Source organism: Chelon labrosus (assembly GCF_963514085.1).
Source record: "Chelon labrosus genome assembly, chromosome: 2".
NCBI lineage: Eukaryota > Metazoa > Chordata > Actinopteri > Mugiliformes > Mugilidae > Chelon > Chelon labrosus.
The window spans coordinates 20,748,680-20,771,323 of record NC_140338.1 but is presented as its reverse complement, the minus strand read 5'-3'; the positions used below and the strand labels follow the sequence as shown (position 1 = coordinate 20,771,323).

The following is a 22,644-nucleotide window of genomic DNA, read 5'->3' as shown; positions in this document are numbered from 1 at the left end:
ACACTTAAAAATCGTGCTACACCTTTAATAAGGTGGGGTAATACATTTCACATGGGACAGGTTTGTTTGGCAGTGGAAATGCATTCCGTGTATTTTCCCAGTAAAAATTGCATTTAAAACAAAACGTCTAAAGCTGCGTTGCTGTGAAGCTTTGAGCCCAGAGACACTGCAGCTCCCCTCGGTGTTGTGTTTATCTGACTGATGGAGTAAAATCACACGACCAGACCCCAGAGACCCCCCCTCCCTCCTTCCCCTCTGCACGGTGATCGGCATTGATACAGCAGCGCCGGTAGGGGCGGGGCAGCACTGCAGCAGTGCGCCTCTCGAGCTGTCTCCGGTAATGATCCATAGGATACGCACGCCCCTCTCCTCTCCGCCCCTGCCGCGAGACAGGTGGTTGGACTATATGCCTCCATCCCCGAGCGCTCCCTGTTAGAATAAGAAGAGGAAAAAAAAAAAATCTGTTGACAGCAGGACGTGGTCGGTTGGCGCGAGCGCGTCCCCGATGGACTTCCAGCGTGTGACCTCCGCGAGCACCGGGCGGACAGCGGGAGAGGGGGGCAGCAACCGGAACGCACGAGGAGAGCCCCGCCGATCCACTACCAAATGTTTTGCAGCGAATTGCTCGAGATGCTGTTCACGGGAGAGGGTGCACCGAGAGAGGAATGAGATGCACGAATAGAAAAGTTGACACGGTTTTGGTGGGAATTTTCATCTGAGAGGCGGCGGGATCATTTCTGACTATCCTCCGGTCTGGGAAGTTCCCTTGGGGGGTTTCATTATGGCTTCAGGCGCCGGTAAGGCTGCACAGCCCTCCGGGCCGGGCTCCGCCGTTAACGGGACTGCGGCAGAGTTCCCCAACATCGAGCAGGAGCTGTACGACTACCAGATGCACAACAAGATGTGCAAGAAGATCGCTCAGCTCACCAAGGTAAGACCTGCCGGTGTCACCGAGAGAGGAGGCGCGCCGCCGGATGTCACTCTGATGGCAGGCGGACGGGATGAGCGGATGGCTGCCTCTGTCTCTGCCGTGGCTCTGAAACATCCGGTGACAAACGGGATTTATCGGGACGCGGTGTTCATGTCAGCAGAAAAATGCAAATCTTTATGGGAATGTGAAATTAATCTGTTGGGATTTAAAATAGAAGCACAACAAGAACAGTAATAAAAAAATAGGAATTAGACCTGACATGGGTGTTTAAAGAGGTATCTCGTTATCTCTGGGGATAATGATTGGAAAACTTGGATCAGGTTCATTCGTCTTCGTGACTGACAGTAATCTGACATGAGACCACTGAGAGCTTTAGGTGTAGGCTGCAGACTTCCAGCAGTCTGATAGTCAAGCAACAACGCAACAATTAAGGCTGATAATCGTTTAATTTGGAGATTACCTGCACCATGCACCAGTTTGTGAATGTAAAAAATAAAAATAACTGCACATCTCCTTGGACCAGAGCCCAGAATGGTGCTTCTTTGTCTGACCAGGAGAGGAAAAAAATAAAAAATCCATGCCAAGGTATCAGTGATCTGAAGCTGTTTAAAGCAGCCAGCTAATTGTTCATATTTGTCAATATAATAGACGCAGTAATTGAGAGGTAACCGTTTTCACCACGATTATGGATTTTTCTGGATTAGGAGGATCATGTGAGGCTATTAATTTTCATCCATGTGCACGCTCACTTATCAGTGTGCAGGCAGGGATGCTTGACAGCTGCAGCAGCTCCATCTGTATCTCCGTGGCTTTTCATACAGTGAGCTTTCCTATGTGGGGATTCTCCCTCCCTGCGTTTCACAATAATGCTTACAGAAGCAGGGCATGACCCATCGCTTGTTGAGCCATGACAATTACTGATGACCGTGCACTTCCCTTCTCCCCTTAAGGGTGCACCTCTGCGTAGCTTGTAGGTGTGTGTGTGTGTGTGTCCAGGGCTACATGTGTGCTGTTGCACTACATGCTGCATTTTTTATTTGTGTGTGGTTTCCAAAGGGCTTCATCTCATGCACACGGGAGCGCACAAACAAAGATGAACACAGATGAGGGGTCAGCACTTGTGTCTGTGCTTGTTAGGGGAATTTGCCAGCCTTGTCCTTCTACCTCGGATGCTCTCCCCAGCTCCTTCCATTCTAATAATCTTCCCCAGAAGCCTGGACTTGCTTCTCTCACTTGAAACTTTATGCACGCCACGCCGGCCCGCTTTAGCTCTTTGATGACCACAGTAGAAAAATCTGAAACCCAGAGCGCCGCTGAAACATACGAATCATCAAATCCGATATTTGGTGCAAGCATTCCCGCTGAGCTTTGGGATGCTGGGCATGTGACACATGGTTTATTTGAGTGTGTGGATTGAGAGGAAGTGGGTCATCTGTGCCACCCTCATATATTTAATAACCCCTACTCTGCGTGCATGGACACGGAGGCACACACACATGCAGCCACACATAACGCACCTCCTCACGTCTGCTTCTCCCTCACTCGTCCACTTCCTTGCTTACTGTATGCTTGACTAACACACCTCCCTACCCCCTCCCTCTCTGTCAGGGGGAGAGTGGTCTGCCCCGGCTGAATGGGTGCTGCTAAAGATAAACCAGCAGCACGTCGGAGTGTGTTTACATGGCGGAGCAAGCCAATGGGAAGAAAGTGAGAGCTGACCATGTCGGGCCAGCTGTTGTGAATGTTCATGTAAGCTTGTGGGTGAATAGACATGCACACACCCACACGAATACAGAGAGAAGAGTGGACTCTTAGCGTGACTCACAGAGATCAGCTCTAGCATATGAAAGTGTGGACTCATAGTGCGGCGCACATATACACCTACTCTTCTGACTTTAGTTCTAATTCTGGCTTTGGATTTATTCAAAGTCTTTGTGATCCAGCACACCCAGTTCCCTGTTTTATAACTGTGTGTGTGGTGTTGTTATTGTTCTTCCAATCTCAATTGCCATGAAATACTTTTTTGTGAAATACAAGAGTTTCGGGACCATTTTTTGGTCCCAACAACTTTTTGAGAGTTAGACCCTATTAAGACTCAGTTAGAGCTAGGGCTAGGCACTCAGTTGAGATTTTTAGGGTTAGAGTAAGAGGTCTGTTAAATGCATGATGGCAATGGAAAGTCCTCATAAAGCAAGAGACATGAGTGTGTGTGTGAGGGCATAGATCAGAAAGCATGCCTGCTGGTCTCTTTGCCTAACCTCTCCTCCGTGCACCCTCCGGTCAGTCTATGGCTCACTCCCGTCTCAACTGCCTCCTTTGCACCGAAGACAGAATATTAATTTCATGCTTTGCTGACTATGAAGTTATTGTCAATAAGCACGGGCACACGCTCGCGAGGCTACATGGATAACACTATCGACTGGTGCGGGATCAATACGGGGATCTTAAGTCGGGATTTACGGCAGCAAGAGGCTCTCGGCGGTCTCTGATCAAGCTGCCACGCCAAGGGTCTTCAGATTTACACCCAAAAAGATGAATCAAAGCTTGAGCCTCTCTGAAATTTCAAAATTAAAGTGTCACAAGCCTAATAAACTGCTTATTCAAATAAATAAATAAATTGCTGAGGCGTTTACAACAACATCTGGTTCCTTTTCTCGACAGTACGTGGTGTAAACTTAGAGACTGGGCTGTTAAATATTATAATTTCATCTTAAGCTTTCTCAACATCAGTGTGTTTGTGTTCACTTTCCAACTAGTCAGTGTCACTTTTGTCCATGAAGGTACAGCAAACTATACATTATCAAGTAACAACACATAGTGTATAACGGACTGAAAGAGTCTGTTAAATTGCTTATAATTTGAACTAAAGATCTGTTATTTACGCTTTGAATTTTTTTATTATCCTATAAAATTAGCTGAAGATGTGACAGTTAAGACTAGAAATTTAGATCAGTGGTTCCTTCCAATTTGGCTTGTGACTCTTGATGATAAAGTAATAATAGCTGGGACGACTCGTCTCAGGTTTTATACCGAACAGTTTAAAACCACCAGACGGATGTCTGTGAAGGTTATGGTGTATCTAAAAAAATAAATAAAAATAGGACTTGTATAAATAATTTTCTCTTCTTGGAATGTCTCATTTAAATAAAAAAACAAAAAGATAAAAAACTGTCCAACATTACAAGAGAAAATCTGTGTTAGATATCTCTGATTTCCATTTTGTAGCCTGCGAAGTAATCACTCAGATATAATGGCCTAGAGTATGTGTGCAAGCGTTGTATGCGTGTGTTTCTTTCTTTTTTTTGTCTTGGGGCTATGGTTTGTGCCTTAGTTCAATTTAAGGGGAATCTTAAAGCTACAGTTATACTGGAAGTAAAAATGTTTTCCTAACTTTAAGACGACGGTCTTGTTAAGGGTGTTCCAAAATGACAATATCACTGTGCATGGATCTTCCAAGTTTGGTGAAGAAGGACTTTACTGGCCTGCACAGATCCCTGACATCTACACCGTACAGCAACTTTGCAGTGAATTGCACCGCAAGTGTTCGGCTTTATCGTGGAGCATTAATGGACTAATGCTTTTGTAGCTGAATGGGAGCAACTTCCTTCTGCCAGTTATCAAAATCTCGTGACGGATCTTCCCAAAAGAGTGCAGTCTGTTTCCTGTGCGTGTGTAATCTTCAGGTGTCTGCATAGTTATTGCCACATAGTCTACATTTCGACCACTACGAGTGTCCCAGCCCTTGGAGAGGAACCACTGGTTTACACCATTAACAGGTTTTTACAAGAAATTGTCCTCATTTTGTCTCTCCTGCTTTAGTTCCCTCCTCGCTCTCGCGTTCAAATCAACCAAAGAGGACAGCCAAGAACAGCTCACACACACTCCCCTCAGAGCCTGCCCTCGTTTCAGAGTCCCCTTCATTCCTCTGAGTCATGAGTCATAGTTTGTGAGCCAAAGTTCGTGCACCATGACGTGATTGACTAGCCAGGATGATGTACTGTACCTGTGTTTCACAGATTTTGACTAATTTAGAGAGACGTCAATCTCACCTTGATATCAGGATTGGGATTGGATTATAAAAAATATATATTATATTACTAGTGAATGACCATGTTTAGCTCAGGGGAAGTGCAGTAGAGGGGTGGTGACACACACATACACACACACACACACACATAGGGAATGTCCGGCAGTGCGGTACCAGCTGCAGACAGAGAGGCGTCTGGATAAAATATGACCCCATGTGTCTCCTACATACACCCATGCATGCACACACACACTCACACAAATATACACACACCTCTACGAGTAGGTAAGTGAGACGTCAGGGTCACGAGGAGCAGATGATGACACTGCTGACATGGGGTAGAGGGCAAAGTGAACAGTGGGGTGAAATAGGCCATATTTCATGTTAGTCATGCTCTATATAGGGAGATGGTTAGATGCCGCACGGGTTGGCAAGCATCTCTGCGTAGAGCTGGACACACAGTTCGTCAGTGTTGCGCTGCGACTACTACTATTGTGTTTCCACATCAGAGTCGGTTAAATATTTGTTACTGTCAAGATGCCAGCTAAAAATATTGGCTCCGTTGTTTGTGGAGTGGTATTATTATTGGCTGCTGTTGTGATGTGCCTCTGTTGAAGGGATAAAGAGAGGAAACATGAAGAGAACCGTCTGAGTCCACCAGGGTGTAAACTGTAACCAGGTTGGAAATACAACAGAATAAAAATAATATAGCCCATGAGAAATAAACTGTTTTAGTCTTAGTATGTTCTTACAGTTTAAATAAAGAGACTGTTTCAGTCTTTCTGAACAAAAAAAGGGGAAGATCTGTCAGATCTTTTAATATCATCTTGAAGTCAACAAAGACGAGCTGCTTCTGCTTTATATTGTTCTGCAGCTAGTTTCAAACAGGCAGGAAATGCCAAAGTACTTTTCCTGAATCACTCGACCTTTGGGATGCAAAACCCTGAAACTCAAAAAAAAAAAGAACATAGATAGTTTCAAAACTCATAGCAGGTGCGCAGATTTACGCCATGACAGGTCAAGCCAAGACAAGACCGAGACCAAAATAATCAATAAACATCAAAACACCAGTCAGCGCTGATTTGCTCTTGTTTAGCTGGTAAAACACAATCAGCTCCTCAACAAGAGGACACAGTAACTAAAAATTTCCCTGTCTGTCGCTCTTGACGCTCCCCAGGTGATTTATTCTCTGAACATGAGGAACGAGGAGCAGGAGGCGGCCCTTCAGGCCTTGAGCCACGCGCACCACGATGAGCTGCATCGCATCCTGATGGAGACGTGCCACGAAGGGGAGGGGTCAGCGCTGAGAACACGCCTCCTCGAACTGCAGGAGTCTCTGGACGAGCAGCAGAGAGTTGGAGCCCAGGTGTGTGCACGAGTGAGTCCTTGCTTGTGTCTCCGAGCGTGCACTCTCAGCCTCCCGATCACAAGATGAGCCGACCTCGGTCAAGGGCGCGTTGTATGGCTGCAATTTAACGTGTAGACTTCCAACAGAGGCAGCAAATCAAACCCGCCCCTAGTATGACCTGCAGCGGTCTATTTCAGATAGCCTGTTATGTTACCCAGCGTAAGACTTAATAATTGATATGCTCTGCACCACAATAAAACATCAACATGAATCATAAATACCTACATGACTTTCTTATGAGATCTTTGGAGGAAAAATGCATTTCTACAACTTAAGGCATGAAAAATGCACATGGATCTTAAACTTTTATCTTGAAATGATTGTCCCTCTTGAACTGTCAGGTTTGCCAGTCATCTGCTATTAATTTTTGTTTCTGCAGATTGCATGAAACTAGTCTACTCCAAGTCTGATAATATTAATGGTAGCACTGATATAGTAAGTGGAGGCTAAACAGATATGGAAAAACATTGATGGAAAGTTGAAAACAATCATTTAAAATCTGTCATCTTAGAAGAATTTATCATTTACGGCAGATACAGTGTATTAATGAGTATTAAAGTCTTTTTTGCAGGCGGTGAATACTTTTTCACCTGCCTGATTTCAGCGGTGCTGAATACAATTTGAATGTCACAACATATCCCCTAACTCATCCCCTGTGTCTCCAGGTGCAGGCGGACTTTGAGATCTTCCGCATCCAGGTAGAAGAAAGGGAGCGCGAAACGGAAGCGGAGCTGCGAAAAGAGTTTGAGGAGAAGCTCCAGGTTGCAGAGGGAGAGCTCCAGGAAGCCAAGGCCCAGATCAGCACTGCCCAGGAGGAGAGCCTGAGATTGAGCAAGGAGCTGGAGAAGGCTGGGGAGCAGCTCCAGGAGCTGGATGCCAAATGCGAGGAGCTACAGAAAGCCGCGGATGAGGCGACGAAGGAGAAAGAGGAGGAGCGGCAAAGAGAAGACGAGGAGAAGAAGAAAGAAGAGGAGGAGAGACAAACAGAGCAGCGCGAGGACCTGGAAAGAGTAAAAGCCCTCTTAGAGGAGCTGAAGGTGCTGAAGGAGGAGAGGGGCCGAGCAGAGGAGGAGAAGAAGCGGGCTGTGAAAGACGAGCGGGAGCAGTGGGAGCGAAAGGTGAATGATCTCAATGAGGAGAAAGAGGAAATGAGGAGGAAGATAGAGGCAGAGTGGAGGGAGGAGCGACAGAGGTGGGAAGAGAGGGAAGAGGAGGAGAAGAAAGGAATGCACAGCGCTCTGCGAGAAAGAGTGAAGAGGGCTGAAGCAGAGGTGGAAGGTCACCTGGAGAGGCTGGCTGAGAGCAAGAGAAGCACGGTCAAGCTGCAAGAGCGAATACAGGTACGCACACGCCGGCATTTAATCGTCTCACTCGTCCTCAGAGTAGAATGTTGTGGAAAAAGGAGGTGAAAGGAGATTGAAATGTTGCAGCTTCCTGTCTCCGATGCACCCAGCTAATGATTGCATTGATGGGAAAGGAGGGAGGTAGAAGCAGAGAGAGAGAGAGAGAGAAAGAGAGAGAGAGAAGGGGGATCTTGCTTGTCTAACCACAGGCTGCCCTCCGTGAGTGCTATTCCCACTGCCAACTCTCTGCTAATGAGTAGTTTGAGCAGGATAGATTCGCTGCACCACCACCATTACCACCTCACGCATGAGCATTAAGAAGAACTACGAGAGCTGGCACAGAGCTGACATAAGCGCTCACAGCAGACCATTAAAGGCTCACAGCTGGGCAAGATAGCTCCCTGACTCACCACATTTCATCCCTCACCTTTTTTTTTTTTTCTACCTCACTCCCTGTTAGTTTGACTCTCCTTCCTCCTTATCCGCGTCACATTGGCTGACGGCCTTTTCTTCTTCCTCATCCATCTTTGTTCCTTTTCCTATGTCCTTGCACTCTTCGCCGTCCGTGCTTGCTCTCTTGCTCAAACGCCCTCCTGGGGGTTTACGCCGCCCTGTAGGACCTGGAGGAGGAGCTGGAGCTGGATCGGAGGCGCGTGTCGGAGGCTGAGGGCGTGGCCAAGCGAGCGGAGGAGGAGCTCGCCGTCGCCAAGGAGAGGTTGCTGCTGCAGGAAGACGAGCTGCAGAGCAGAGCAGGTGGTCTTCTCTTGTCTTCTTACCTGTCTGAGGGAGTGGGCTCACAAAAAAAAAAAAAGTGCACTCATTAGTCATTCACCTCACGCTGTTATACAGAGAATGCAACAAACGCACTTTATTCATCCTCCACGAAGGCAAACACTTTCATCAAAGTGTCATACACAGTCAGCAAATAAGCTCTGAATTTATTTACTGCATAGGAATGACTTTTGTTTTCAGCCCATCCTCTTTTAGTATCAGTATCAGCTCTTGTTATACATAATCAGCCAATGAGCGTGTTCATGTTTGAATGTGTGTGCTTTGGTTCTTACATTGTTTGTTTTCTGTGTGTGTGTGTGTGTGTGTTAGCGGAGCTGCTGAATCGCGGAGGCTGTGAGGTTTGTGTGTGTGCTGAAATCGAGGAGCTGAGGAGCCAGGTGAGTCGTCTGCAGAGCAGGAACAGAGAGCTGGAGCTGCAGAGCAGCGGCCGGAACAGTGACCACGCCCGGCAGATACGCCAGGTAACACACACGGGACGATTAAACGCAGTGCCCAGGAAAATGCAAGTGCATCACACATGCAGACATGCCGTGGATGCGGTCGCCACCAGCTGAATTAATGTGTTGTGTGTGTTTACAGCATGCTGAGGCCCTGTCTAGCTTGCGTTCAGAGATGGTGAGAGCCCAGACAGAGGAGCTGCGTCGCATCCAAAAGCATGCAGATGATGAAAGGGACAAACTGCAGAAGGAGATAGAGAAAGAAAGAGAAAATCTGCAGAGGGAGAGGGAGCAGGAAAAGGATAAGTTCGAGAAGGACAGGAACAGAATGCGCAGAGAAAGAGACGAGGAGAAGGAGGTGCTGCACAAAGAGGCGGAAGAGGTCAAGGAGCGTCTGAGGAGAGAAAAGGAGGAAGAGGTGGACAGGCTGCGCAAAGAACTGGAAGTCGAGAGGGTTCGCGTTCGCTCCCAGCTGGACAAGAACATTGAACAGGTCGAGGCGGAGAGAGCCAATGTGCAGCTGAAGCTGGAGGAGGAGAAGAAGAGACTGGGGGAGAAGGCCGAGGAGGACAGGAAGCGGCTGAAGGAGCAGGTGCGGAAGGCGATAGAGGAGGTGATGAGGAGACATGCGGCCGAACTGAACAGCGTCCAAGAAGCTCTGAACTCAGAGAAGAAGACCAACCAAGAGGTAACGGCACATTTAACTAGAACCCACTGCTAGAAATATTAAGGCACAGACCAGAAGTGTCCCCAGCCCACAAAATCTGGAGAAACTGACAATCTGTCAGACCAGTCAGAGAGTTTGGACGAGCTTTATAGATAGATAGATAGATAGATAGATAGATAGATAGATAGGTACTTTATTAATCCCGAGGGAAATTCAAGAAGAGTATAAGAGTAACAGAAGAGTAACAGTGACATAGTCTTCTGTATCGGTTGAAACACATCCCATAATCTCATAATCCAGATGACGTGTTACGTGTTGAATCATGTTCTGGTAAGAACTGACTCTAGTAACACCAGACTAGAAACAGATTAGCATTAACGTTCATTCAATAACCTGTTCATTGTAATATCTTTTTATACGGTTGTTTAGTGATCTGGGATGTTTAGCTAGTCCACATTTGTTAGTCCAGACTGTGTACCGTACACAGGTATTAGCACTGGTGATGTTACACTGAAACCCAAAGAGATCTGAAGAAAGCTCTGTTGTAAAGGAGGACACCTACATAATGCACGCTCGTGTCAGAACTTAAAAAACAACCTCCTCATTAGCTGTGCATGCAGGATAATGCAGACTTAATTACTATTTTAGACAGGACTTTGGATGTAATTATTCAGGACTCGGGGACAAAATGTAACAAATCGTCCTCTCACACAGCTGCGACAGTAACACCCCTACTTCGTTTCTGAGTCTGTGTGATGAACGCAATGTAAAAGCCGTTAAACATCAGTGAATTATTCACAGGCATCAGGCTTTTCAGTCCAAAATCAGGTTTGTCTAATCTACAAACCTAATTAAAGAAACCATGTGTAGTACCGTGAAGCGTTCAGTAAAGGAAATGTCCTTAATCTAACACTGTGATTCAAAACATTTTGAGCTTGTGAATGCTTTAAACAAAGCATTATTTATCACTTGCTAGCAGCTACAATTGTTTAAAGGATGATCGTGTAGGAATTAGAGGGATCAATTGGCAAAGCTTGACTCAGCTACAACATTGCGAATGAGACTCTCATTTCTACATAGGTAGTGGGCCCTCTCACGAGGAGGTCGCCATGCTGCTGTGTGTTCTACAGTAGCCCCGAATGGACAAATCTAACCATCTAGGCAGAGATTTTCCACATTTTTATCACTGACCATAGCTTTTCCTGAATGCCTGGAAGAGGAAGTTGAGATGAGGGGTATTGATCTGATTGCAGTCTGACTGCTAAATGACACTAAGTCCTTCACACTGGCCCTTTCAGACTTATGGCAAAGATTTTCCCTCATTTCATTTGAGTGTTTTTGGAGACAAGAAGAGATGATGTTGGCGTCATTTGTAAGAAGTTAAAGCAAACATTACACAAAATCAGTGGGAAGAAAATCACTTCTTGCATTCACTCTGATCTACTTAATACTCTGGTGACCCCTCGGGTGGTCTTCGCCTTCAGATCGGGTTAAAAGAGATCAAAAGTAATGATTAATCAGGTTTTTTTTTTTTTTTTTGCTCGCAGCGTAAGTGTAGAAATATAAAGGGATTTTATCACATAATTGCCTGCCCTTTGAGCCTTCTTATAATGTGCACTTCATTACGACTAATTATTAATTAGGCTCAGAGTAAGAAGATGACAGTATGGTGGTGTCGAGTGCTGTAAAGATAAATTGCTAATGTAATAATGGTTTTGATGAGGGTTAATGTTTTCCGAAGGTGTGTGCGCGTTTGGAAGAGGAAAGGAGGATTGGTGAGGAGCTACGCTGCGTGCTGGAAACAGAAAGAGAAGAGCTGAAGACTAAACTGAAAGATGCCACAGATGAGGTCAGGAGTCAGATTACACTACCTGAACGTTTGTTTTTGTCAGATAAAAAAAGGACTTATAATATCAGCTGTAACTCTTCTTATCTGTGGCCTCAGATCTGCAGGCTGGAGTCAGTGATGCAACAGAAAGACAAGAAAGAAAAGGCAGGCCCCGAAGCTGCGTCCTCGTGTGGACCACAGTGCTCTCGCCTGGAGGAAGAGCTTCATCAGGCCCGGAGTCGACTGGCTCGGATTCAAGAGGAGGCAGACAGGCAGCGCGACAGACAGCAGAGAGAGATAACCTCCCTCAGAGCTGACAAGCATCGGCTGGAGGAGAAGGTCCTGGAACAGAGCCGACTGAACACGGAGAGGAGTCTTCTAGAGCAGGGCCAGCGGCACACCGAGGACCGGATCAGGTAGCGGCATAAAACACAAACCTGCCAGGTCTGCTTAGGCTTACGTTACAAGATCTCGACTCTGCTTGTAATCTCTCACTGCCCTTAAATGATCACCGGGGGAAGAAGCTTGGGAGTAAACAAATCAAATCTCTAGCATCTCAGTGTGTGTTTTTACCAGAGCAAAGTTTTTACCAGCTTATTTACACTGAGAAACAGTGTACACACAAGATTGTGTTTTTCTGTTAAGTAGCCAATGTCTTGTTTTAAATGGGTTCGGGTTAGAGTTAACATATTCATCCAACAATAGTATTTTTCATTCATAAACACACGTACAATACGTCGTAGCTAACTATATTCATGTTTCTGCTCCACAAATGCAACCAGGGAATTCTTAATCTCTAAACAAAAAATAGATTCTGACATTCATGGAATAAAGAATAATCTGATCCGAAACTTAAAAATAGTCCTCGTCAGTGTGGTGAAGGCACAAAAAAAAGAGCATAACACCATACAGCGATCAGACAGTAGAGTGTAGCAAGAAGAAATGAGAAGGATTTTAAATGTAGGTTAACTCCCGCTCCCACTGCTTGTTTCTGATGCGTGCCTCCAGGGCAGAGTGTGAGGATCGTCTCAGAGCCGAGTTCAGGATAGAGATGAACGCAGCCGTTGCTGAGAGCGAACAGAGGTGGCAGAGTCGAGAGCAGGAGCTGCAGGCGGAGATATCCGAGCTGCAGGGTCAACTGACCGAGCTGCAGTCACAGGTGAGTCCAGTCGTAAAAAAAACAAAAAACATGTGAGATGCTTGGTCTCAGTGCTTACATTTATCCTGACTTCATCTGTAGAAATGTAATCGTTTTCACTTCAGATTATTGCACAGTTATGGTAACTTCATACTATTGCAGTGGTTGTTGTTTTATCCCTGAACATCAAAATTTGTAAATAAATGATAAATGATGCCAGTAAGTATATTGTTTTAGCTAACAGCCCCAAACTGAAAGACACACGTATTTCCATTGTATATGATGGAGAAAATAAACATGTATCTACATTGAGGAATCTGAAAGTAGCAAATATCTAGTTTTGTTTTTTTGTGACAGCAACAACTAGCCTGGAAGTCCGCCCAGCATTCGCCACCCACAATTTTTTTTGTTGGCCTAGAGTTGCTCCATTGAGAACTGATTATGCCCCTGTAAAGATCCGACGGGCCAATCAAAACACATCCCATAATAAATGAAATCCCAATAGCATGTTGCCAGACTTATATTCTGATAAGAATTGAATTTGCAGGCTACTGACCTTGCTGTAACATCCGTCCTGGGGAATCCCATCACAAGTGGCCAGGTGTGAACGGATTGAGGACATATTTGTAGGTGGTCTGGGTCGTAACTGTCCACATTAGTCCACATTCCTTTGGTGGTGTGACCACACAATGCGTCCTGAGGCACAGTAAAGGCCGCTTGCTCAACAGTCAGCAAGTTTTGAATCATTCATTCAGAAAAAAAAACACGACCGCTATTATAAATGATCGGCAGAAATGGAAAGAGGGCCTTGGTAACAACTGATCGTTCAAATTGTTGATTATAATCCGTCCTCCAAATGACATGTTGAGGATCAGAGAGGACTCTCTAACCTCAGCTGCTAGCCAAGTCATATTTCATTTGGGACATGAGGCTAAATCAAACACGGCAGAACTGATTGTCAGAGACTGATGTTACACATCAGGATGTTAAGTAGTTTTGTTATGTCTAATCTCTGGAGGAGCTTTGTCAAGTCAAGCAAAAGTGACCCTGCAGATGTCTCAGCTTTGACTTTGAGTTTATTGTATAATGGAGAGTGCACTGGGATGGGGTGCTTGAAAGATTCAAGAAGGCAAAAGGAGTGTAGTCTGTGTCTGACTGGAGCAGCCAGCATTTCTGTATCCTTATAAGAAACTAAAAGTCAGGATATTTCTTTAAAAAAGAAGAATCACTTCATGGTAGTGCAATTCTAAATCACTGGAGTACACTTTTAATTAGTTCCATAAGCCTGTGCTGAAAGCACACTGAAGTCTGCGTTTTATTTATTTATTTTAAGAAAAGCCGTCTGAGTCTGCAGATTCTAAAACAAAAGCAGCATCTCCATTTAGTTCTTGCTGCAAATTCATCATCTGCGGATTACGCTGACAGCACGCGGAGTCTTAAAACCCCTTCCCTCACGATTCCTCACCAATGCAGGCGGACAAAAAGAAGGCGGGCCAGGGAGATGATTGCCACGGCAACCCCGAAATTGAGAGGTTAAGAAAGGAGGTTCAAGACACCAAGGAGATAAACAAGAAACTGAGGGAACTGCTGCAGGTATACACACACACACACACACGCACACACACGTTTTTTAAACTCACATTTTATAGATTTTCCCTGTGATGAATAATTTAGTAGCCTTGATGAAAGCGCTGCAGAGAAGAGGCACCATGATGTTATTCTATGAGTGCATGCATTTACACATTTAAGCACTATGTGTGTTGATGTCTTGGAGGAGCCCCAGACCCAGTCTTTAGCTGAGGAGAGGCAGAGTCACACCATCGCGCTGCAGACGTTAGAGAGACAGGCTAAAGAAGATCTGCTGTCTGAGAGAAACAGACTTCAGACGATGCACCACCTGGAGCTAGGTAACACACACATAAACACGCACACGAGTGCTAGCAGGCAGTAGCGGTGTGTGCAACACAGCTGCATGAACAAAATGAGCGCACGCAGCGATATACACATTGAGATTATAAATTCAAGTTGCTATTGCCATGGATACAGTTCACCATGGCAACAGCAGAAGGGTACCTGTAACAGGGGGCCGAATTGATTTTTGTTTTCTGTATGTGGTTTTTGTGTGTGTGTGATATCAGATAAGCAGCGTGCAGAGTTGACCCAGCAGCACACGGAGTGGAGCAGACAGATGACCCAGAGACACATGCAGCAGATAGAGGACCTACAGGCCCAACTACAGGCTCACACACAGATGATGGCGCTGCAACAGGTGACCACCACGCACTGCGCCAACCACACTGTCGAATATTAATCCCACTTTGTGTACAAACAGATGTACGCGTTCACACATACGGTCTCAGTCTCTTTACCCGTTTATTATGGCCTCCAACTCGCCTATTAAGCCAACACAGAGCGTGTTACTGTGTACAACAGCTATTACCATTTACAAGGCTGAACTCTGACCTTGACGGAGACATTGTGTGCTCCTGTTGTGCGTTTGTGAAGGACCTGAAGCAGCAGAACCAGTATCAGGTGTTTGAGCGACAGCTGGACGAGAGTCGCTGTGCCATGATGGAGCTGCAGAGAGAAAATGCTACGCTGAAGAAGCAATTAAAGGAACGGTAAGGATAGTTAACCTGACATTTCATCATTAATGACACCGTTCAGGTCTGCAGCCATCAGTCATTACCGTTAATGATTCATCTCCCCTCATTTTGTCTCGGGGAACATTTTCTGAATAGATATGTACGGTACTATCTGGTCCATACATCCTTGTAAATGGTCAATGTTTTTGCTTTGAAAGGTATCTCAGGTGATCATCAACTTTCTATTTAATGTCCTGTTAATTAAAAATGTGTTGAATAACTATGAGGTCAAAAGAATAACTAATAACCATATGCAAAAATATAGTAAATTGGAAAACTGGAAGCAGTAACTTAAAGCTCCAGTGTTATACGGTTCAGTGACATCTAGTGGTGAGGTTGTAGAATGCAACCAACTAAATATCCCTCCTTCATTTTCCCTTCCAAGCGCCATGATGAGCCTAAAAAAAAAAAAATGAGTGAATGAATTCAAAAAGATGCTTTGTCCATTCTGGGCTTCTGTAGAAATGTGACAACACGGCGGGCTCCATGGAAGACCCACTACCTCTGTAGATATGAAGGGCTCGCAACACAACACAAAAACTCTTATTTCAGGTGATTACACACAAATGAACACATGACAATGCAAATTATATTCCATTTCAGTCGATAGACCCCACAAAATCTTACACGCTGAACATTTAAATGATCAGATTACCAGTTAGCTTATCACAGATTAAAGAAGTAGATAGCCTGATACTGAGCAGACAAAAAAAACAACAATATACTTGAGAACAGCATAAGAAAAGAAGTGTTGCTGCTAAGGTTCACATGAATGTTACACTCTGGTGGTATTCGTGACCTTTGAAGTGCACACGCTATCACGTCGTTGTGGACCAAACTCTCGAAGGAATGTTTCCAGCACCTGGTTGAATCGATGCCTCGGATCATGAGGCAGTTATGAAGAATAAAGGGGGGTGAGTGTAGAAAGATTACCTGCTGAGGTAGTTATATCATTTTGAAGGAAAATTATAATTTATAAAAATGTGACCAACATAATATTTATATAATTTTGTGGTGCATATAATGGCACATACATTTATTTTAGAAGAGGACAATTGGTCCGCTAGAAAAAAGAGGTTGTAGATATTTAGGTTAAAATTTACATTTACAACAGAATGTGACACAATGTGTAACAACAGGTATACACTGATTTTGTGAATATTTGTAATGTTTTTAGCATTATTATTTACGGTTTATATAGAAACTAGGGCCTCTACAATAGATGCAACACAGAAAGTGTCTAGTTCACTAATAAGTAATGTTTTGATGGATCCCAAACGTCCACTGCATCTTATCATATTATAGATGCCATGACTGTTATTTCATATATTACTCCTTCCCAGGCCGACGCACAAGAATTCTGAAACTGAAGTAAAAGAAGAGGAAAGCGTAGACACGACGAAGAAGAGAGACGCCCAGCTGGAAGAAGAAGCACAACGTCTGAAGGAGGAAGTGGAGAAACTGAGGGTGGAGATGGAGAAGCTGGAGGAGTCACAGAAACACTGGGAGGAGAAGAAAGAGGAGGACGTGAAAGAAGAGGAGGTGGACGAAGAGAAGAAGAAGGAGCGGGAGGAGGAGAAGAGGAGAGAGGAGGTGGAGGAGATCAGGAGGGAGCACAAGAGGGAGATGCAGAGCTTGGTGTCGGAGTACAGCAGCGCTCAGAATCACCTGCAGGCTCGAATCGTGGCCTTGGAGAACGAGTGAGTAGAGGACACACGTGGGAATACAGAAAGAGTTTGTGGGGGGGGGGAACAGAGCAGGTATGTGAGAAAGGTTGTGTGTTTCTGTATATGATTTAACTGCAGGCTGCGTGAGCGGGAGGAGCGATGCCGGAGGAGGGAGCCTCGATGTGATGACCTGCAGCTGGGGAGACTCCAGGAGAGACTGACGGAGAGAGACCAGCTCATTAAACGATTAGTGGTGAGAGAACACACACACTCACCACATAAACATGTCAAACTGCTGCTGTGATAACTCTGCTTAGACAACGAGGTGCTCATTTAAAGATCATTATTCTTAACGTCTAGAAAAGCCGGTCATGACCAGAACAGGTTTGTTTGTGCTCTAATATGGATTATTGTTATCTGTGGCATAGAGCTCTACTGTTGCCCTGGGTGATAATATTCCTTCATTATGATAAACTAGGGCATTGAAGTTTACACCAATCAGCCACAACATTAAAACCACCTGCCTCACCTGATCACATAGGTCTCCTTTGTGCCTCCAAAACAGTACTGACTCATTGGGGGATGGACACAGACCTTCTGAGGGTTGGTAGTTGGTGCTTTTGGGTCCTATGGGTTGAGGCGAGGGGTCTCTGTGGAGCAAGCTTGCATTCTGCAGATACTTAATCCGTTTGGCGTCTGGGGTGTAGGCTGGGTCAACACCTTGAGCAGTTTTATGGTGTGACTAGCTGCATCGTCGTGCTGGGTATGTACCATTGCTATGGTGTGAGAGTATCTGGTTAGCAACAACGTTTAGTTGTGCGGTAGATGTCTAAGTAACATCCACATGAATGCCGGGACCAAAGTTTACATCATATTGTAACAAGATGATCAAATTGATTCACCTCGCTGTCGTAGATATGGCAGGGAAAGGGACACACACGCAAGGAAGCAAAGCTGGATGAAATAATAAAGTTCAGTTCAATGACACTTAGGATAACGGTAACAAAAAGCACAAGAGAGCAAACTAGGGTAATAATAATCCAAATAATCCACAAAACAAAAAGAAGTTAAAACACAGAGAACGAGAGGAACAGGCAAGGAAAACTTCCAGGGAAGGACACAGACAAAATGACAAATGGAGAGGCTGGACTATAAATACAATGAGAACCAAATGAAGGCCTGTTCAGACCTTGCATTAAGATCTGATCTGGGCTATCCGATTGCATGCGACCAGCTTTAGGAAATCTGTCTCCAGATCCGATCTCAGTTTTGTGCTCTGTATGCAAATAAACCCTGACATCACCTGGGGCGCAGTAGAATATTTTAACAACTGATGGACCTGATGGGTCCCTACCACCGCCCCAGAAGAACGAGCGAGCTTTGGTAGTTCACACTTCCAAAGGAATGTGGACACGCACGGCCCAGATCACCTAGCTAAACCTGATAACAGAGAAGGTCCAACGTTCAATATCCTGAAGGAGCAGAAAAGGTTCAAAAGTCAATACCATGACATTCACCTGTCAGTGGTTTGAATGTCACGGCTGATCGGTGTAAACTGAGTCAATCTCCCACACTGCACTGCTGCTACAAATACGCATAAATACGAGACTGAAAATAGTCCCAATAAAAATATATTATACAGTATTTTCCAGTTTAAATAATATTACCTAAAATCTGTGGTTCCCAGTAGTTTACTTTTTTTTTTTGATACTTGAATGTTTATGACAGAACAACAACAGCACAGTACAAGTAATGCATCCTGACCAGGCACTCGTCATTTTCCACCTCAACAAAGAATAGGCGTTTTGCATAGTACTATTTAGTTTGTACAATTTGTATCACATGGAAATGTAATGGAGAAACAAATGACATTTCACTACCCTTTCAAATGTATTTTAAGTAAGAAAAATCTCATAAATCACCTGCAATCTTCCTTATTCAACAGAAACATTGTCCATTTTGTCCATCTTGCACAATACAAATCTTTTCTCTGTCTTTCCATCTCATTAATCTCTTTTATGATTTCTAGCCAATCAGTGACCGTAGGCGGGTCGATCTGTAACCATTTACGAGTTAGGTTCCCAGTAGCTTCCAAGAATATTCTGAAAAAACCTTGTTTTTAAACTGAGGATTGAAATCAGAAGTAATTTGGTTACCTGGTTATGGTTGGTTTGGGTGGGCGTTACTGGACTGATTGATAATATCATAATATTAAAAAAAAATGGTACATGACATGGTAACGTATCAATAACTCATCTATTATTGCTCTTAATAGGCTGCATAAGATTCACAAAGTGCATTAAATACACCATGTTTCTCTCTATTCATGCTTTGAATGTCCAGACAGCTGCGTCTCTGGCAACACTCTTAGGATATTTAAGAAACAAAGATTTACTTCAAAAGGTTCTTTCAGTCCTATTTGAGTTTGATTGGTCATTGTTGACTTCTCAAGGTCAACTGAGTCACAGTGCTGCTCTTAACCATGACACACGGTTCTCATTAGTGCATTTAGTTTGCTTTGCAGCCATGGAACGAGAGCAATTTAAACTTCCTTATTGTCCTGCAGTATCCTAGTGGTTAGTTCAAATACCATCTAAATGCATCGTCCCTGGTTGGACTACTCTCTCCTTCATATTTCCTGTCTGCATCTCAACGTTTCATTATCCAGTAAAGCCAGATTATCTTTCTTTTACATAAATAAAAACATAGTACACTGTTTATATTACAGTTTAACAGTTCAGAAAAGCTGTGTATAAAAGGGCATCTTCTTTACAAAATGTTATTACTTTAACCATGCAGCCTAAATGCAACTGGAACGGTGTCCTCATTAATCATCAGTGGTCGTATGTGTACGAGCAAATCACTTTTTATTTATTTATTTATTTATTTTTTAAAGTGCTGTGTCTACCATCTGTGCGGCATGACGCAGACTTGGCAAACACGTACACCCTCCAGACACAACGCAAACACAACAACAAGAGCGCCAATTGTGAATAAGGCCACTGAAAGTCCTTCCCTGTCCTCCTTCCCTCCAGGAAGAGAGGCATCAGCTGCAGCTCCACCCTCCTGTTGCTGGGGACAACAGTGCCCTCAGGCCCCGTGACAGCAAGTCCCGCCCCGGGAGCGTCACGCCAACCATGAGGGTGAGTTTGCCCGTTCGACTCGTTGCGCGTCATGCACTCATCAAAACGAGCCTCCATCCAGCCAGAAGGGCTCGCTGGGCCGAAGCCAGCTCCTGTTACTGTGACGCGAGGCAGCAAAATGCACGAGCTCGCCCACTCGACAGCTCAGCGGTCTGTCATAGCGACGGGCCCTCTCGGTGTAATGACTCCATCACACTGCTTCTATTTACATTTGGCCAGTGAAGAAACAGCCGGGGGTGAAGGTTTTTCTCACGGCTGAAGTGTGCAGACAATAAAAAACAGTGGTTCCTGCAACAAAAAAAAAAAATGTAATAAGATATAAACTGTTTTGTTGAATTGCTTCGAGGGCACTTGAACGATTCTAATCTGTGGATGTGAATTATTTCTTGTGACAGAGGAAGCGTGTGGAGTCGCCTCCTCGCGTCACCAGCATCCCCAGCGCCAGTACCTACGACAGGAGCATCTTCTTGCCCAACTCTTCCTCCTCGTCTTCCTCCTCCTCCTCCGTCCATCAGCACTCCTCCTCAACCCTCCCTCACCAGTCCACCTCCCACCCTCAGACCTCCCCGCACTACTCCACCTCCTCTCTTCCGCACAAGCACACCTCCCTCTCCCTCGGCCAACATTCCTCCCCCTCGATCCCCCGCTCCACCAGATCCCGGACCTCCTGCATCCCTCCCACCCCCGCGCCGACTGCTCCTCTCCCCGTCTGCCCATCACCTCAGACGGGCATCCGATACGTGTCCCCCTCCTGCCAGGAGCCACATGCACACCTGCAGGCCCACTCAATCAGGTATGAACATTTGAATATCTTGGCTGAGATGCCACAGCCTTAAAAGGACGGGAATGTGGTTCCAGGCTTTTCCTTGAATTAACACCCAGTTGATTACACCAGTCTTAGCATACTACCAATCAGGTGATATTGTCAGTCTTTAAGAAGAAATAAATGCATCAGTAGTTTTCAGCTTTCTTTAATTTTGTCTGCGTGTAATCGATGTGCTTGTCCTCAGTTTTTTACTTGCATTGAAGTTCAGATGTAACAGTTATTTGCTTCTGCATAAGTACAGAATAATTCAGAGCTGTTCGAATCCAAGCTGACTGGGCCTTTCTGTGTGGAGCATGTTCTCCCTGTGTCTGCGTGGGTCTCTCCGGGTACTCCAGCTTCGTCCCACCGTCCAAAGACATGCTCGTTAGGTTAATTGGTGATTCTAAATTGGCCGTAGGTGTGAGTGTGAGTGTGAATAGTTGTCTGTCTCTCTGTGTTAGCCCTGCGATAGACTGGAGACCTGTCCAGGGTGTACGCCCAATGACAGTTGGGATATGCTCCAGCCGCGACCCTAGAGGACAAGTGTTTACAGAAGATGAATGAATGAATAAAACAGAGCTAGAGAAGGGGTGGATTTTTTCTAATTTGTCAGCACCCTCCATTAGGGATGTCCCTATCAAGTTTATTTACCCCGCGATCCGATAACTTTTTTTTGATATTCAGTATCGGCCGAAACGAGCCTCGATCCGATACAAAATAAACAAAATTTCATCCCTTGTAGATCAGTTAAGGCTTTTTCAGGCTTATCTTACTTGTATTCTCCTGGGCCACGTGTGCACTCTACGACTTTATGAAGTCCAGTAAACAGGGCTGTCAAAGTTAATGTAGCTAGGAGAGGGTAGCTTGTACCATGGCTCCAGAAAACCTGTGTTCTCTACTCCAGACATGTTATAGTCATCCAACGCCATAAACTCTGTAACTCTCTCTCCGTAATAATTTTCTCCTTGACACTGGTTCCAGGAAACTTTTCTCTTATTTTTAACACAGCACAGTATGGCCTTTGCCTGAGTGGACTCGGCATATAGTTGTTGTTTTTTCATGTTGAATCGTGTTGGTAGTATTGAATATTGATCTCCTACTACCACCAAACATCCACACAGTTTACAAATTTCTTTCAGATCGACTAAATTTTCCAGAGTAAACTACTTCCACACAGCAGACATGTTGACTGATGTGATTCTGGTTCCTCGTCTTCAGTTTTTGACAGCTTTGCTGCTAACCAACCAGCACTAAAACAGAAGAAGTTGTTTTCATGCTGCAGGGACATGGTTTTGGTTTATGGCAGAGCTAAATAAGCCCGATACCTGTCTGATTATTTTAAAAAGGTCTGGATCTGCCCTGATACCGATCTCCTGGTACTGGTCAGGACATCCCTAGCATCCATACATGTTAGAGTCGGGAGCTGAAGCTAGCAATGCTGCTGGAGTAGCAGGGATATGAAGAGTTGAGAAAAGGTTTTGGATGTAAAAGTAATAGATGCCCCCAAGTGCAGGATGACTAATAGAAATTTTCCAATTTTCCAGGAAGTGACACCCTCTAAAATAGCCAAACCTTTAAAACTATGTATTTCTCATTGCTGGGGCAGATTCTGGTGCCGAGGCGGCGTATATGTGATATAAAAACATTTGAAAATGAAATTAGAATTTATGTGTTCTTTAAATGACATGCGTTATGAATAAACAAGTCATTGTGTGTTTTCTTGTTTGTTGTGTTTGGCAGGGGCCCGTACCTGGAGCAGAGGGGGACAGAAGGGCTGAAGCAGGAGTGGTTCACCAAATACTTCTCCTTCTGA

General features: G+C 44.8%; 1 protein-coding gene across 1 annotated transcript; it reads left to right on the top strand.

Moving 5' to 3' along the window:
- Nucleotides 1–781: 781 nt before the first annotated feature.
- On the top strand, nucleotides 782–22,644 carry fam184b (family with sequence similarity 184 member B; the record flags this gene model as incomplete). The annotated part of the gene is made up of 18 exons (XM_084567870.1): nucleotides 782–931; nucleotides 6,136–6,324; nucleotides 7,032–7,706; nucleotides 8,327–8,462; nucleotides 8,811–8,962; nucleotides 9,081–9,626; nucleotides 11,347–11,454; nucleotides 11,551–11,849; nucleotides 12,442–12,592; nucleotides 14,045–14,164; nucleotides 14,346–14,478; nucleotides 14,710–14,840; nucleotides 15,077–15,192; nucleotides 16,560–16,916; nucleotides 17,022–17,136; nucleotides 19,919–20,026; nucleotides 20,422–20,819; nucleotides 22,572–22,644. 18 exons carry the CDS (start codon nucleotides 782–784, stop codon nucleotides 22,642–22,644), a joined length of 3,957 nt encoding a protein of 1,318 aa, XP_084423996.1.